The sequence below is a fragment of the Lates calcarifer genome, linkage group LG21 (genome assembly GCF_001640805.2).
Source record: "Lates calcarifer isolate ASB-BC8 linkage group LG21, TLL_Latcal_v3, whole genome shotgun sequence".
Classification (NCBI taxonomy): domain Eukaryota; kingdom Metazoa; phylum Chordata; class Actinopteri; family Centropomidae; genus Lates; species Lates calcarifer.
Genome location: NC_066853.1, coordinates 16,575,033 through 16,593,331, shown reverse-complemented (window position 1 = coordinate 16,593,331; position 18,299 = coordinate 16,575,033). Strand labels below are relative to the sequence as shown.

Here is an 18,299-nt window from a genome sequence, read left to right as displayed (position 1 = left end):
GGCAGCCCTCTCCACATACTTTTGTGTACCTAGACCCTAGATATCATGATGACATCAGTGGCCAACCTCACTAATGTTCATGTGCAGACCTAAAATTTATAGCTGGTTAATCATTTAGTAATTTCTGAAGATTTATCTTCAGCTTTTTTTTTTTTATCGAGTCATTCATCAATCAAAAACACCAAATATTTTCTGGTTCCAGCTTCTCAGACTTGGATGTCTGCTGTTTCTCTCTCTTTTTATATCATCATAAACTGAATGTCTTTGAATTTTAGACTATTGGTTGGACAAAACAAGATATCTGAAGACAGGCTGTGGGAAATCATGCTGAGCATTTTTAACTATTTTCTGTCATTTTATAGGCAATTAATTGTTTGTTGCAGCCCTACCCATGTGGAAGCAAATCCCTGTAACCAGGCTCCAAAATCTTTTGGACAGAAGAGTGCAGGCTGTTATGGCAGCATATTAATGCCCAAAGTTTGCAAATGTTCAACAGTCACGTACGAATGCATGTTTGAGTATCCATATACTTTTGCCATATAGCCAATGTCCCTCAGGAGCAAAAGTTTTAATTATAGATGCAGTTGCTTTGAGTCTCGGGTAGAACTCAACTTAAAGGGAACATCTTCTCCCACGCACCATTTATACTGCAAACTGTCACACAGAGAAGTTCCTCTTTTTAAGGATAAATAAATCATAATGCTCTCACAGGTTTGTTAAACAAACTGGCAGTATGTATGTTACTTCTGGCAGTAAGCTGGAAATTCCACCGAGAGGGAAAAGTACAACTGTCCTTTTATTGTGTACGGTCAGTCGGGAGGCCGCTTTGTCATTACTCGTGGATCTACATTGCTTGGGCTCTCACGCTGACTGAGTCTCTCCCCAGAGGTCTGAGGCATACCCTGGGTCCCGTACGCCGCAACTGAACACACTTGTCACTGTGGATTGTCCTCACAGATATGGCCCGAGGTAACGAGGAAAGGAGAACACTCAGATTTAACCCCATGTGGAATTTGGTTACTGCACAATAGCCCTCATTTTGTTTTTTAACCCTCACTAAATGTATTTGCTGTAGATTTAACCAGTAAAATAAAGCATTTTTAGCATCAAGTGGAATGAAACCTGAATGTCAGAGGGATAAAATTCTCCCCTAAATGTCCCAAGTGGCACCTCAGGTTAAGTGATAGGCCTTGTCTAATATTACCCTGGTGCCAGCACTTGTCAGGCTAGTTGCTGATGTCACATCTGTACTGAATCAAAGGGTTATTTCACCCAAATCATAGAAAAAAACACACTTTCGCACTTACTTTTACTGGGTTTTAAGCATACAGAGTTGCAGTTTGATGTATCAGGGTTTTCATATATTTGTTTTGCCAGGTCCCCCGATGTGCAGCCACAGGGGGTGTCCTTGAACAGCAGGAGTTGTATTCAAATCAGGGGCCAAAGCTGGACACAGGCACTGGAAAATATCAGGGATCATAGATATTTATTGCATGAGAGTGGGCTATTTTCAAGCCATTTTCAGGGCAAGCAGCACTCCGTCGCTTTTTAATGGGCTAGCATTTATGGAGGGAAAAAACATCTACAGAGCACAAGGGTGTGCTCTACTGCAGTCCCATATTTATCATCTGTCTTTCCATTATTCAGCTTAATACATACTGGCCTGTACAAGGTTCAGGTGGTGGTGTGTGCTGAGAGAAAGACAAAGAGGGACTTGGAAGGTGGTCATTGTTTTCATGAAGAAAATGGTGCAAGATGGACACCCTGTGGTAGGAAGGTGAATGACAGTCATTGTTAATCTTGAAGTATGATGGAAATAATAATGTAGTTCAATGAAAATATTGTTTCTAAAGTTATTTTTGTGTTTTTTGCTATTTGCTTTAATGTGACAGAACGGATTTTAAAAAGAGCACCACATTTTTCATTTCATTGGGCATGTCCCAATTAAATTAAAGCTATTTTAATAAATCAGCCTCACACTGACTGAAGCTTTGTCAACAAACTGCCTTCTACTGACTGAAGAAACATACAAAGCTTAATACACAGATAATGTAAAGACAGGAGTGGCAGACTTACTCGGATATTTTTTTAAAGTAGCAATACCAGTATTGAAATCCAGTTACATAGTAAATATCACACATTCAGAATTTTACTTAAGTGAAAGTACAAAAATATTAAGTGCATCAAAATATACTTAAAATACCAACATGTGTACTGCAAATATGAAGCTAACATTGGGTTTGCAAATAGTAAATGATATAATAAAACCTAAATATGGTGAAAATAGGTGGAAAATAATGCTGCTCATATTGGGGATACGTATCGATCGATTTGGGCTCGAGTAGCTTTGCCTTCCTTCTCAGGTTTACTAGCAAGCTCTGAAAAATAGATTGATCCAAAACATCCCTTCTAGTTTTAGCGTTGTTGAAACATCATCATATGGACCGGCTCGCATCTTTTGGAAGTGAGTATTAACAGTATCACACAGATACATGCAGCCACTGCAGCTTTAAAATAAACGCCCCAGTGTTTTCTCAGGCTGTGGTTAGCCACAGTGTCTCCATTCTGGCTAAGCTAGCTTTGCTAACACGTTAGCATGTAGCGACACTAGACCTCAGCTGCGTGCTATTAAAGCAAGCCGTGTATATACATTTAAATATATAATGTTTCTGAAATCATGCGATTTGTGTCTGAATACCTTTCAGGTTCATAGGGAGATCTGATATAACTGCTAAACCTCGGATAAATAAAGCTACGATAGCTCAGTTAGCTTTGAGGTTGTAGTTTGTTTAATGATCATTTGGTTTAAATCTCGCTGTAACTGTGGGCTGTACTCTTGTCTTTTGTTTATTAATATGTTTCTGACTGAACTGAGGTTTTGATAATATCATCACATTTGTGTGTTGGGAGAAATACACAGATCGCGGGTTTAAAAGTCTTAATTTCAATTTCACCAAAGAAAAAAAGTCGTTTTTCTTTTTTCCTTTTTTTTTTTTTATCAACTATTATCTACTATCTTTGGCTAAAGTAAGGATAGTTATGAAATGTTCTTGTGTCAGATTTTAGTTAAAACTGGACATAAAATCCACTGTTGGTCAGAATAACCTAATGAATCTTAAATGAATGAGTTTCTGTTAATTGGTGTATCTGCCCATTCACCCATTCTCGTTTGAAGATTTCAAAAGTTCACTGCATCGACTGCATACAAAATGCAAAACCATTCTCGATGTATGTGTTGTATGTATGTGAGTTACTGAGTTTCTTTCTATTGGTGATCACTCTTCCTTTTGACTACGAATTTACCTTTCTGTTTTTTTCAGATGATCCCTTTGATAAACCACCGTGCAGAGGTTGTTCATCTTATCTTACTGAGCCTTACATCAAGTGTGCAGAATGTGGACCCTCACCTTTTTTACTATGCCTCCAGGTTAGTAGGTGACAGATGCACATGTTATTAGACCTGCTGTTTATTCCCAGAGTGTTCATTGAGAATGAAATGAAAGAAATATTTTTATTTCAGTGTTTCACCAGAGGATTTGAATACAAGAAGCATCAGAGTGATCACAAATATGAAATCATGGTAAGTAAAATAAAAACTGTCTGCATGTTGAAAGCCTCACACATACACTTACATGACTGCACTCCAACCCACCCAGCCAACATCATCATCAAGTATGCAGATGTGGTTGGGCTCATCTCTGATGGGGATGAGACAGGGCTGAGGTAGAGAAACTGTCCCTCTGGTGCTCAGCAAACAACCTGACACTGGATGTCCAGAAAACAAAAGAACTCATCATGGACTTCGGGAAGGACAGATAAGACCACACCCCCCTCCCCATAAATGGAGAACATGCGGAAACTGTCACCACCTTCAGGTTCCTGGGCACCCACATCTTGGCTGCTCTCTCCTGGAAACACAACACCAAGGCCCTAGTGAAGAAGGCTCAGCAGCGGCTGCATTTCCTGTGTGTCCTCAGGAAAAACAATCTGGACAAGAAGCTGCTGCTGGCTTTCTATCACTCCTCTGTGGAGAGTGTACGAACATACTGCCTGAGTGTGTGGTACACAGGCTCCACAGCTGAGGACAGGAAAGTTGTGCAGAGGGTTATCAACACCGCCCAAAAAAATCATCGGCTGCCCTCTGCCCTCCCTGGAGAACATATCCAGATCCTGCTGCCTCAGGAAAACCAGGGCCATCACAGGAGACCCCTCACACCCCGCCCACCACCTGTTTGACCTGTTGCCCTCCGGACGGTGCTTCAGGTCAATCAAGTTGTACACCACCAGACTTACAAACAGCTTCTTCCCCTGGGCCATTCAGATCACAAACAAACACTGACCATACCCCCCCACCCCCACCTGCTCCCCTCACCTCACCAACATCACACCTCACACACACACACACACACACACACACACACACACAGAGCCAAGGACACTATCCATCCACCTCGCACCTTAAAGTGTCCTAGTTTCAGTTTCTTGCACAATCATGTGTGCTGTGTGTATGTAAATTGTGTAAAAATTAGTGTACATTTTTGTGTTATTTATATTATTTGTGCTCTTCCTCCTCATGCAGACATCAGATTTCCCTGTGTTGGAGCCTGGATGGACGGCACAGGAGGAGATGGCCCTGTTGGAGGCAGTAATGGATTGTGGTTTTGGAAACTGGTTAGTGGTTCCTCCATTTGTTTTTATCTTTGAATATAACTTTATTTAAGTCATACTACTCCATCATTACTCTACAATTATCATGTTTGCCTGGACTTTCAGAAAAAAGATGTTCCTTCCGAGCTGTAGGTCTTTTTTTCATTTTATCAACGACCTATTTCCAAATTTGACTCCAAACTAGAGTTTCATAGAGTTTGTGAATCAAGGATTTATTTGGCTTAAATTCATTTTTGGAAACCCTGAGTGAAAGGCCTTTCCAAACATCTATGTCGATACCAATACACCACAATCCTTACTTTAAAGTAAAGTAAGGATTGAAAAATAATGCCATGAATAGTTTTTATTTGTCCACTGACAACATACAAAGTGCAATAAACAGAAAAAACCTAAACCAAATAAATATTTGCTGTGACCGGCCTTTGTTCTCTTGGTACACTTGCATAGTTTTTGGCAGGCAGGTTGTTCCAAGCATCTTAGAGAACTTGACAAAATTCTTCTGTGGATTTAGGCTCAGTATCTACTGTCTGTTAATGTAATCCTAGACTGACTCAATGGTGTTGACATCAGGGTTCTGTGGGGACAATACCATCTGTTGTAGGACTCCTTGTTCTTTTTATTGACTTTATATTTGGGCTCATTCTTGTGTTGCAGGATGAATTTGGGACTGATCAGGTATCATGTGATGAATAAGAATCTAAACCTGTAAAATGCCTTAAAACTTTGCAGAGTTTATTTTCTCAACTGTGAAATAAAAGGGTATAATATTTGATATATATATATATATGATTATTATTTGTATGAAAAAATAGGGTGAGACAAACCCCCACAGTGTACAGTGCTGTTTGACATGTTCACAATAGTTCCAACCTGGTGGATGTATTCACACAAACCTCTCTCTCAACTGTTGTAGTACACTAACATTATTTGTCCCATTTCTTTTCTTCAGGCAGGATGTGGCATATCAGATGCGCACAAAGACCAAAGAAGAATGTGAGAGCCACTACATGAAGAATTTCATCAATAACCCACTCTTCTCCTCCACCCTGCTCAGCCTGCGGAAAACAAAAGACTCACGCTTTGCAGAGGGCGCTATTCCTTCAAACGTCAGTACCCATGAAGTCTACCTCTTTCTTAGCAAATATTACAGAAGGAATAAACATAAACATAAAAAAACACATTAAAAAAAACTTTTAATATTAGTTGGTTTAGTTATGTGTTGCAGCCTCCCAGTCATGAACCCTGACTGCTACTTATGTTAATCAATATTCAGAACATTTTTAAATTGATAATTTCATTAATTATCATCCTCCTGAACAGCCAGATGAGTGAAGTGTAATGAAGTGTAATGTCACTTTAAGCCTCAAAGACACTGTGCCGACAGTTGGACAGAAGCAGTTGGTGAGTCAGGAACTCTTCTCAGTTCTTCTCGCCAGCTTCGTGTCTCCATCTGTTGCAGTGTTTGTTTGAGTGCTCGACAAACATTTCTCTGTCATGTTCACGCAGAAGTTGGGAAAGTCAAGGCAGATACAGAAACTTGTTACATTTTGAACATTTTTTAGGATGTTTTTAGGACTGCTGTAAGTCATTGCTGAAAATTAAATCCTGGAAGACGTTTGTAGGCAGCACAAAGAAAATGTGTTGCATGCTCATATTTTAGTTTGCATTTCTCTCTGATATTACAGCCACCGATGATCCCCCTCGGCCCACATTTGACTCTGTACTATCTCGAGACATGGCTGGATACATGCCTGCCAGAGCAGACTTCATGGAGGTGAGGGGATACATATGTCCTGTACTTTATAATGTCTGCTAACACGGCCTGTCAGCACGAACAAATAAATCAATGAAACGGCCACTAGATGGCTCATTATTAAATGTTACTGAAACAGTGATTCATGCCCTTGTTGTTGTCTCACAGTGAGTGATTCATCCCATTGTTTGCTTTCACTCATAAATTGTTTTCGAATAAGAGCACTGATGTGAGATCGACCGGCTACATGTGAACTGAGATCAAACCTGCAGCTTATGAAAATCATTTTTTCACTGTCCTGCTAGGAGTTTGACAACTATGCCGAATGGGATTTGAAAGACATTGACTTTGTGGATGATGACTCAGACATCCTTCGTGGTGGGTAGAATTTTAATAGCCTTTTTAAAATGGTTTTTCATTGGCAAATAGAAGATAATGGTGTGAACTACAACATTTACTTAACACCCTTAATTTTGGTGCACATGTTTTTCTGTTTCAGCTCTGAAGCTTGCAGTTGTTGATATCTATCATTCAAGATTAAAAGAGAGGCAGCGGAGGAAAAAGTAGGTCCTTTTTTAATACACCAAATGATGACTACACACTATGTATTTATTTGGCATCATGTAATGACCCTAGTCTATCAGTAGATGGCATATAAGCTTCTACATTGACCTTTTGGAGCTCTTGGAGCTACTTTATGCTTTCAGGTTGAATAAATGCATTTCATACTGAATTAACATTTACAAGGCAAACTATTTTAATTCCCTGGCTGTACCTTCTTAATATTAATGATTTCTAATAATGCAAATATATTTATAACTTCTCATCTAAACTTTAATTATTATTTTGTTAAAAGTGCTTTAAAGACACTAGTCCTGGGAGACTGAGATTGTTACAGAGACTGCAGCGTGGCTATAATTGCATATTTAAGCCTTTTTTTTTCAGACTCTTATTAGGAACCACAGGGAGTCATTCAGGTGTAACTTACAAGCTACGTGAACCTCTATTCAAACCTTGAATATTTTCATAAATGGGGAAAATGTGTCTATCCCCTGGTGAAGGTTGCACATGCCAAACTGTTTGACATCTTGCCCAGTTTTAGGCTGGCAAAGAGAGCATCTTCCCTGCAGGCGGCTTTGGAAAATGATTAGAAGCCCATAGGATATGTATGTTGCATTGCACTGCAGTGCATTTTGTGCATTCTGGTTTCACAAATGGCAGATTAATTCAGTCTAGAAAGACATTTTCAAGTTTCTGAATACATCATGTGTGACTTTATAGGGTGCCTTTTTTTGCTCTAATGGACAGGTTACTTTAGAGCTGATACAATTAGTTGATTGAAATAAAAATAAAGGAAGCTATTATGAATAATTCTAATAGTTTGTCATTTTGTTAAACAACTTCCAAACATTTTGTAGTTCAGCTTCTCATCAGTGAGGATTTGCTGTTTGTTTTTTGTTTTGGTCTTTATGTGACAACATATATTCAATTATTCAATCACCAGTTTGTTAGACACACCCAGCTAACAGTCCTAACAGTCCTGCAATAAAGTTTTTTGTTGAAACTGTTGTAGAGAGGGTTGATTTAACTGCATGGTCATTTCTGAGGTTGTAGTTTGTGGTGCTATTGTGTTATTGACAGGTGTTTCTATTATTTTGCCCCTTACAGTTATATCAGTAAGGGTAGAGTAAACCACACAGCTCTCTAAAGCAAAAACAGAACACTCTAACCTCCATGAAGGGAAGAGTTATTGTAGGATTTGTGTATTATACTGCATTTGTTTTAGCTAGGTGTACCTAATTATAAACTGACTAGTCTACTTAATAAGCATTAATTATGCATTCTTCAACACTTTCTGACATTTATAGACTAAACAATGGATGAAAAAAGAATTGTCAGATTAATAATAATGAAAATAATGGTTAGTTGCAGCGTAACTCGCTCTGTTAATTAAAAAAAATACAGAACATGCATTCGCTGCCCTTCTCTGTTTTTGAAGGTGGAAGTGAGTCAGCTATCTCCACCTTTGACCTGTTAGCTGTCAGTCTTGGACAAACACTGTCAATCCATGCTGTAATGCATCCATCACTAAATCAACTTTAACGAGTTCCTGCTCCCAGAGCATGGTGGAATGGCATGTCTGGCTGGGCAGGCATGTGTGTTTTCCAGTTGTTTTATCTCTGTCATTGTCAGAGGCTTCTAGGATCGTCACACAGGCTGAGATCCTGAGTTCTGACCCCTGAAACCACAGAGATTTCAGGGAGGCCACTACAGACCTTTATGGCAAATTGACTTGACCCCTGTTCACTTAGCTGCTATGTGGTTAGACACACAGTGTGTTGATTTAAGAGAGGTGTTTGGAAGGTTACATTATGTAGAGAGGTGTTTGTTATTTGGCCTTCTATAAATGGTATAAATGGGGTAAACAATATAAAAGAAAACCTTGTCTGTATAACAAAAAAACAATTCAGCGGCGTTGCAAACTGCAGCTGCATGAATTAGCTCCTCTCTTAATCAGTTTCAGCACAGACTGAACATCATAACCTTTATTTCAGGACTGCTGTGTGACTGCTTTAGTTGTAGCTAGGTGTTCCTAATAAACTGACAGCTGAGTGTGTGTTGGGTGTTCAAATGCCAAAATGACTTTATAGACTGACACAGCCAAGATAACTGCATATGAATAAATGCCAGGTTCAATTTTGCAGAGTCACAGTAATCAGAATATTTAATTTGCATAGTAATAAATCTAAATCTGCATTTCTTTTCAGGATTATCCGAGACCATGGCCTGATCAACCTTCGCAAATTCCAGAGTAAGCCTTCCTCTGAAACTCGCTCGGGCTCGGCCGCAACAGTATTCATAGCAACTCAGAGAGGCATCTGATATCTACCAGCCAAATTGCTGCTGAGGGTTTCTATGGATGCATGCAAACAAGTCCAGTGTAATAACCTGCGTTAACCTCTGTGGCCCCTCGTGGCAACTGACAGGAGCTTGTATTTACGATCAGGGCTGCAAATAGTCCAGGGAGCTGTGTGCCAGAGTGTGCCACAGCATAATTGCTTCACTGCGAATAGATCCCCACGCGATGAGTGCCCCTGCCATAATGGCTAAAATGCGGGGGGGGGGGCTTCACTTATTGATCCACCTGTCACAGGTTGGATTTCAGTGAGCTCAGTAATGTAATTCTTTGCATCTCTTGGGTTTTTAGCATTAGAGGACAGACGGCAAGGGGCTACTGTGAATGGATTTGTCCAATTAAACCCTCTTTTTTTTTTTTGGTTTTGTTTTTTTTTTTTTTTTTAACAAAGCTCAACCACCCAGCCCTCCCACATCCCACATCTCCCACGTGTTGCTCTGTGAAACTGTCTGTGGTTTGGGAGTTGAAGAGTTCTCCCCTCATGTTTTATTTATGCATCCTCCAGCCTCCAGTTAGCCCTCCTCCCTTTTTTCCCCTCCTTCCCCTTATCTCTCCAGTCTTTCAAGACAAAAGGGAACTCAGAGTAGCTGTAGAGCTGCAGACCGGTTGTCATGGAGACTGTCAAAGATTGTGTGTCTCTACTGTGTGTGTATGTGTGTGTGTGTGTGTTCATGTGTGCGTCACATGCAATAATGGAAGCAGTATCCGCACCCAGGAGGCTCACAGTATCATGTCTCAGTAACTGCTGGAGGCAGATTGACCAGCATTGTTGTTTTAGGGGAGCAGTCTGTCTGAAGTCCTGTAAGGGCTTGTTACAGTAAATGATTCAAGTCTGTGTTTTCTCGCTGTTGCCTTTGTTTGCAGTCAAACTCTTGTCTCCGTAGAGATGTGGACAGCACTGGTCGGTGTCTCCTCTGCTTTGTTAAGGGCATGACTTCATGTGTTTAGCACGAGATGGCAGCTGCTTATTAACGCTCACATACAGGAGCTTGATGAAGGAACTTGACCGACACACACACACACACACACACACACCACACACACACACACACACACACACAGACACAGACACAGACACAACCACTCCTCTCACAGCCCCACAACAGCTTTCCTCTCTGGCTTTGACACTTGTCTGTTACTCAGCAACACGGGTGGTGCTTTGAGATGAACACAACAAGCTCTTCAGAGTGTGTGTGCTTGTAGAGAGTTAAGCGGTTGTGAATACACACCGGTGCAAGGTTACTGTGACCAGTCTATAACTTACTGTGTAGAAGTATGGTAAAATGTTTATAAAATGAATACAAATCCAATTTTCATACTTGAATTGTAAATCCAAAACAATTCTAATTCCTAACCAACTCGCTGTTAATTAAACACTCACAACTCAAATTATCACCTGAAAGTAAACAAAGGTTGTTTAAAATGATGGAGTCGTTGATAGGATGAAATAGGAATTTGATTTGCATTTTTAAAACACAGATTGTTAGTACCATTGTTAAAAAGTCATTGTATTTCGGTTGAAAGGTTGAATATACTGAATGAATTGAATTGAATTGAAAACCTTTAGCACACTTTTAGAAAACATGTTTAAATTGTCTCTCCTGATGTCAAATAGGATGTGTTTTGTAAAAATGGTGACTCTGTAAGCTTTACAGATCAGAGAAATCTCTGTGTTGTGTTACCTCATTGTCATTATTGTTATTGATTGCAGACAGAAATCACTGTTTCAAGTTTGCTGAGGATGTTAGGTTCTGCTTCACATGTTAACTGTACATTGTGAAGAGTGTTTGATGCAGCCAGTTTTTTTGGATGAAATGTACAAATCCACACGATACATTAGGTAACTAGCAGATACACATATTCTCCAGACGGCAGCCTCAAGGGATCGTACATGCAGCGCATGATCTACATGTCTGTAAAACCAAGTGTTGATTCTGAGCTACATATTAGTGGCAGTTCTCTGGTGGTGAAAACATGTAAAGAAAAATAAACAAATAACTGCACTTCTCCTTGCATGCTCCTAAAATCACAGACTGCTCATGTGTAGACCTGTTTAAGGAGGTGGATTTTTCTTTCATATTTCTGTGTTATATTTGTTTGTATCTCCTGCCCACTCACTTCTCTCCCTTCTCTCTCTCTCTGTCTCAGTGCTGGAGCGATGTTACCCAAAGGAGGTGCAGGAGCTGTACGATGTCATGAGACGATTTGCCAGAGTGGTTGGACCGATTGAACATGACAAATTCATCGAAAGTCATGCACGTTAGTACTTGGCTGAGTACACATGGCAGGTTTACATGGACGGGCTCTGAAAACGTGTGCAACAGACATAAACACAGAGAGTTAATTTAACCAGTTTTTGCCAGACTGCCTCGACATTGCTAGAAGATTGTGGCATCAAAGGATGTTATTTTACAATTTTTGTGGGAAGGCACTGGCTTTTTCTTTTTTTGTAGGAGATTCCATCTGTGTTCGTACAAATGGGTGAACAATTAAAGGGAAAGCCAACAGGAAGTGTTTAGCATCAGTGCTCTGTGACATAAAGTTTCTGAAACTGCCATTTTCCCAAAATATATTCCTTCATTTGGTGTAATGATGGTGGTGGAGAGCGCTTTCTAACATGTAGATCCCAAAACTCCCATACTATAGGTGTTCCACATTAAGATCTGGTGACTGCTCTGACTAAGGCCACAGCATATCATTCAAAATATTTTTGTCCTTATCAAACCATTCAGTGAGCCCTCGTCTTGTATTGAAACATCTGCATGTATTATTTTTCTCTCTGGCTGAGAGTTAGATGAGAAGATTGATACCACTCTCACATCTGTTCGTTAAATATAAGGCTACACCAAACAGTCAGTTAGCTTAGCTTAGCACAACAACTGGAAAGAGTGGGAAACAGTTGGCCTGGCTCTGTCTGCTGGCTGTAGGATAATAGTAAATGGATAGGTATGAGTGATCAGTCAGTTATTCCTTTAAACTAGTCTGTATTTGTCAACATGTGCACTGTGCCTGACTGAACAGATGTTGATGGCGCGAGACTCTTATGAAACTGTTCGAGTGGCACAAAATGTGTTATTCACTGTGTGAGAGGTGTTGAGACTGGGGAGACTTGGGTGTCAGTTGTGTTATAGAGAGCTGAGGCAGCTCTCTTTCTCTTCATGTAACAGTGCGCACAGATTTGCCTTTAACTGCCTTCATCTCCTCTCCCCTCCAGTGGAGTTTGAGCTGAGGAGAGAGATCCGCAGGCTGCAAGAGTACAGGAAAGCAGGGATCAAGTCTTTCTGCAGTGAGTCTGGTTTGACCTTTTCACTCCTCTGTTCTACAAAACTTCATTTTAAAGTTGCATGCCTAAGCAGGGGAAGTGAATTTATATTCAGACTTGAGCTGTGCTGAGCTCTTTATTTTGAGTTTGGCTTGAAATTGTTTTAATTATTATTTGCAGCAGTGGCGCCATTTATCAGGTCTTCACATCATTTTTTGGAATTATAATGTTTGGCTAGTTTGTTGATGCGTGGCACACAAAGGAAAAGCTCAACTGAATATTTTATTGAGTTGTGCTATCAGCTACTCTTAGAATAATATCAGAGAATTGCTAGCAAAATTAACATTATGAATTAACATATTGAAATATCCCAGTAAATGAAGCCTGAATGAAGATTCATTAAATCACTTCGCCTGAAAAGACTCAAAAAGATACTTGAGGATCATTTTGGGCTGTGGGACATTTTTGGCATTTTTCACTGTTTTCTGACATTTTATGTACAAAACAATAAATCTAGGAGAATATACAGATAAAAAAATCATGACAGCAAACAGTGTACATTTTTTTAAATCCTTCCCTGTCTCTGTTGACCTCCCTGTGTAACCCCTCCTAGGTGCCAAGGTGTACGAGCGGGTGAAGCGTATGCGCGAGGACGAACGTAGGAAGAGGACCATGTTGTGTGACGTGCTGCAGTACATCCAGGATGGCAGAGCCTGCCAGCAGTGGCTCAGCAAACAGGCCGCAATGTGAGACTCCAAACTTCCTGCTTGTTACCTAGACGAGCTGGCGAAGCCGTGCTCCCCTCGGAGACGCTGACCTCTGTCGTCACACTCGGCTCCAGGCGTGCTGAGATGAATAGAGCAGACGTTTGTATCACTGTGCATCCCACTTCCACTCCAGTCTCTGCAGTATTTTTAGTCTTTTTTAATGTGCCACTGCTCTTGTGTTTTCCATCCATGGGTGTTATCCAAGTTCTTCTAATTATTCTACCTTAAAAAATCTTTAATGCAATGAGTCATCTTTTTTGGATGACGATGGTGGAGTGAGAATAGTGAACAAAGCCCAGAGATGTTGTGTGTAAGTAGGATGTGTGTATGTGTGGATAAATAAAACAGCAGAGATGCTAACACTTTTCTTTCTGATTACAGAGATGCTGGCATCACTCCAGCTGTCACGACGATCACAGTGTCAGGTGCGAAGCCTCTCTCCACCTTTCCCTCTGTGCTCCCTCCTCTCCGTCTTCTTGGCGTGGCCCCAGGCACAGTCACATTAATGCAGACGCTCCTCCATAAATACACTGGAAAAATAGGCCCCTACATGCATATTTATCTTGCTGTTTTTCCTTTCAAATTAGCTCCCTTTCCTTAACCTTCAGAGCACAAATGGGACGCGCACTCCCACGCGGCTATATTTACACAATTTGCACAAAGTAAATATTTGTTCCACTGTCTCCTCCATGCAAAGGAATTAACTGCATGTTGTCAGCCTGCTATTACTATGCTATCTGAAGTGAGGACCAACACTGGGGTGCTTGCATGTCTGTTTGACTGTTGTTGAATTTCTGATCCACAGCAACAGGTAGGCGGAGCGCCCCTCCTCTCAACCTGACCGGACTGCCAGGGACAGAGAAGCTCAACGAGCGGGAGAAAGAGGTACACCTCTCTTTTCATCTGACCAGATAAGGGTCACACAGGAAAACTAAGGCTCAGTATAATTCAAATGAATGACTCTGTCCAACGAAAAGACAAAAGTTTGAATACCTGTCCCAAATGGCCACGCCTTAAGGCAGGGTGAAAAGCCAGCCATCGTAGCATCCCGCTGGCTGCATCTTACTGCCACTGATGCCTCATTTCTGTCCAAGTACTCTGGGCCAGCTTTACTGAGGTTTTTGTGCCAGTTTTTCAGGTGCAAAAGTATCTCAGATAAATGCAAGGTATTTATGAAACAGATGTACAATACCCGTCTCCTTTTTGCATTTAGGGGAGGATCATATGGTTGGGGGCATGTCAGCAAAGGCTATTCACATCCGTTTGTTTTGTGTGAAAAATTCCCTGCCTCTCAAAAGCAGAGGCAGAGTAAATTATATATGTATTACTTATGTGGGATTTGCACAAGCCACAAGGAAAGTTATGGTGGGAAAAGAAGTGTGGATTCACCTTTAGACTGCAGCAGACGCACAGTGACTAGAGAGCTGCATTGTATCAGGTATTAAACAAGGCAGAGTCTTCAGCCATGCTAGCAGTGCTGTGAGGCTCTAGTTTGGCACAGCGGTGCTTTGAGCAAAATGCTAACAAGCTCACACTCATGATGCTAACATGGAGATGTTTAGCAGTATAATGTTTACCATGTTCACAAAGGAAGTGTCACTTCTTTGCATGCTAACATTTGCTAATTAGCAGTAAACGCAAAGTACAGCTGAGCCTGATGGGAATGTCATTAGTTTTGCAGGTATTGATCACAAATCAAATTATTGGACTAATTAAAATTTTGATCTCATAGTGGACAATCAAAGTCAGGGTTCATCCTCTGGGGATCATCAATGTTTGTGCACAGTTTTATCCAATTGTTGTTACTTGCATGAAAAAAGAAAGCTCAGAACACCTCTGACCAATTTTGGTCAGAAAAAGCTGGTGGACGCAGTCTTTCGTCTATTCTACTAGGATTTCAGATGCTGTTATATGATCCCGTGAGATCTTTCAACATACTGAAGCCTTGAGAAAGACATTTTTTGTTTTTAAAATTTGAGTATCTCTTTTTAAATGTTGCTATTGTTTTGTTGTTGTAGCTGTGCCAGGTGGTGCGGCTGGTGCCGGGAGCCTACCTGGAGTACAAGCAGGCTTTACTGAACGAGTGCAGACGGCAGGGCGGGCTGCGGCTGGCACAGGCCCGAGCACTGATCAAGATCGACGTCAACAAGACACGTAAAATCTATGATTTCCTAATCAAAGAGGGCTACATCACTAAGGCCTAGGAGCATTTGATTTAACCACAGAGGAGTTTTGATTGTGGTTAGTTTTTCTTTTTATTCTTATATCATCGTAAGCTGTTGTTTTGTAAGAGTTTCAGATTGTTGCTGCTCCTTTGAAATATTGTAGCATTTGTAGGGTCCTGTTTTGTTTATATGGAGTCTTAAATGTATTAAAATGAAATGATCTCTTTGTATAATTCTCTCATAAAAACAGGGCCTCATATTAACATAAGGATGTATTTATTTCTCCTGTCATAAAATGTTTGTGAAAAAAAATATTTTCTGTGTATAACAGCATTTTAGTTTAAATCTAACAGGCTCCACTTGGGCTGAAATATTTGCTAATACTTTGTCTTCCTTTGTCTTTCCTTTGAAATGAACTTGAATTAGTTCATATGAGGTAGTATTGCACTAATTATAAGAATTGGAAAGATTAGAAATTCGACTAGTAACCCTCTAATTAATTAATTTCAGATTAATAGTGTATCCAGGGAATCTTTTATTTAGTTTTTCAACTGGTTTGTATTTGTATACAAGCAAAAATACATCATTACATATATGAAGAATGGAAGTTTCTGGTCAGTATGCTTAGATTTAAATGGAGCTGTTCTTTCAAGAAAATTCCTCTTCAAGTTAACAATGGCATGTAAATAATGGCATTCAAATGTGAGGATATGCTCATTTTCTCATCAGTATAAATTTAATATCTTCGGGTAGATTTTTGAAAATGTTTTGGCCACTGGGAACTTATTAATTAACTTATTACAATTAATCAAAAAATAATTGACAGAATCAGGGAATAAGAAAATAATCATTAGTTGCAGACCTAGTCCACTACATAACAGTTCAGTGCAGCTGTACCATCATTCACATGTACCTACACTGAGACCTGGCTTTCACAGCATCTTATAAAATCATACAAATGATCTCAACGCATCTGATTCGAATCAGGATCAGTCCTGACACCAACCAAACTCCCAGTACATTGATCCTGTGTAGCTCTTAGAGCAGCTTTAAACTCAAGTCGCAAACTTGAAATTATCAAAGATTGCCATCAATGATTGACGTCTACATGCTTCCAGATGATGGATAAAGTTGAAGTCTTATTGCAGAATTATAAAATGCAGCCTGATTGTTGCTGAGCTGATGGCGTAGTCAGCATTTTTGAATGATGCTTTACAGTTTGAGACGCAATCCTTTTTGTCTCCATCTGTGGACGCGTGGGCCCCGATGTGACGTGAGAGAACTGTGACGAATCTAACACCAGCAGGCAGGAGGCCACCGGCCTCCGACGGGCTTATCAGAGCAGAGAGCAGCCGCCGCGTCAACCTCAGCTAACAGCCTGATTATAACGGCAGATTCAACCTTTGATGATAAGTCCGTGGAGAAGCGTCTAAACTGAAAATGCAGGGATTGGATCTGGGTCTAAGAGGATGTGAAGGAGAAGAAATTCAGATTTTTTTTCACGCCTCCATGTGTCTTATCAAATCAAGCTTCCAAAACAAACAAGAAGCAACGGAGGGAAATTGCTCCTTTCACTTCTGCTCATTTCACAGGATACACTTTTCATCTTGTCACACTTGGCATCTTTACCCGAGACCCAGTTCCAGCCAGTCTCAACAAACTAGGCTTTGATCTATCCTGTCTCCCTTTTATTTTCTGTTTAAAGCTCCAGTTTTATGGCTGCAAATAGTGGCTATTGGTGTTGAGTCTGCAGTCGAAGCAAATGAGCAAATGTGACCTAAATTTTCTTGTTTCAAAAGCGAGGCGCTAAAATCACAACAAACCACACTGACTGAGAGGTCGACCATGTCACTGATGATGAGTCCACTGCTGTTGTTTTTTTTTAAGGACCCTGTGATATACAAGGGCTACATCTCATCTGATTATGTGTTACAGCCCATTTACACAGAGTGGGGATTTCTGGCACTTAATTGCAAAGTGCATGTAAAACAGAAAGCAGGCGTAAAGGGTCAAAACTCCAGCCGCATTTCTAATATTAACAACAACATCCAGCAGTGAGGCCACAGGGGACTGCACTTCATCAGATGCAGTGAAATGAAAGAGGTAGCATGTTCAAGTCATGAGGTAAGTAGCATTTTTTTCTTTACCCTGATAACATAATATTGCCAGTCACGCTGAGCAGACTTCTCACCTGTTTCACCCAGTACATGTCGTGGCATTGCCCTCTCTCTGTCACTGTTGAGTCTGTGCTGTATAGTGGCAGGGGCAGCAGATGGAGCAGATGTTTGTGTCAACGCTCTGCATGTGTGCAGAGATGCAGCATTTCTCAACCCACCCACACAGTCTCCTCAGATGCTGTGTTCGCCTCCTGCTCTCACCGACTCGTCTTGGACTCCTCTCCAAGGTAAATGAATGTTGACTGCCTTTAGGAGGAAACTCGTGCATTGGTGTTGATCTAATAAATATCACAAACTGAGAGGGAAACTCAAACAGGCACATTCTGACAGTTTTGCAAATTTGAGTGGTGGAAGAAATACTCAGACCCCTTAATAAAAGTAGCCACTCTACAGTGTAGAAATATTCTGTTACAAGTAAAAGTCAAAATATTACTTGAGAAAAAGTACAAAAGTACTCATGCATAATATATTATTAGATTATAGATTTATTCACTTTAATGTTGTAGCTGGAAAAGGCAGAGCTTATTTTGCTTAATTCTTTACATATATACAGCATGTACTTTTAAAGTAGATTGTGAATTTCCCCCTAG

The 18,299-nt window shown here is 40.4% G+C and overlaps 1 protein-coding gene across 1 annotated transcript; it reads left to right on the top strand.

The window, feature by feature from the left end:
• Positions 1 to 2,324: 2,324 nt before the first annotated feature.
• tada2a (transcriptional adaptor 2A) lies at positions 2,325 to 15,905 on the top strand. The gene is made up of 15 exons (XM_051065499.1): positions 2,325 to 2,464; positions 3,321 to 3,427; positions 3,521 to 3,580; positions 4,580 to 4,671; positions 5,618 to 5,778; positions 6,354 to 6,442; positions 6,727 to 6,799; positions 6,921 to 6,984; positions 9,190 to 9,233; positions 11,487 to 11,597; positions 12,553 to 12,624; positions 13,214 to 13,346; positions 13,749 to 13,792; positions 14,173 to 14,252; positions 15,386 to 15,905. Exons 1-15 carry the CDS (start codon positions 2,440 to 2,442, stop codon positions 15,569 to 15,571), a joined length of 1,341 nt encoding a protein of 446 aa, XP_050921456.1. The 5' UTR covers positions 2,325 to 2,439; the 3' UTR covers positions 15,572 to 15,905.
• Positions 15,906 to 18,299: the final 2,394 nt, after the last annotated feature.

Excerpts from the sequence above, each read along its gene's own strand:
- tada2a (XM_051065499.1), top strand. The coding sequence starts at position 2,440 with ATGGACCGGCTCGCATCTTTTGGAA. Across the intron at positions 6,985-9,189 it reads GAGAGGCAGCGGAGGAAAAA|GATTATCCGAGACCATGGCC; the intron begins GTAGGTCCTTTT and ends ATTTCTTTTCAG. Across the intron at positions 9,234-11,486 it reads CAACCTTCGCAAATTCCAGA|TGCTGGAGCGATGTTACCCA; the intron begins GTAAGCCTTCCT and ends TCTCTGTCTCAG.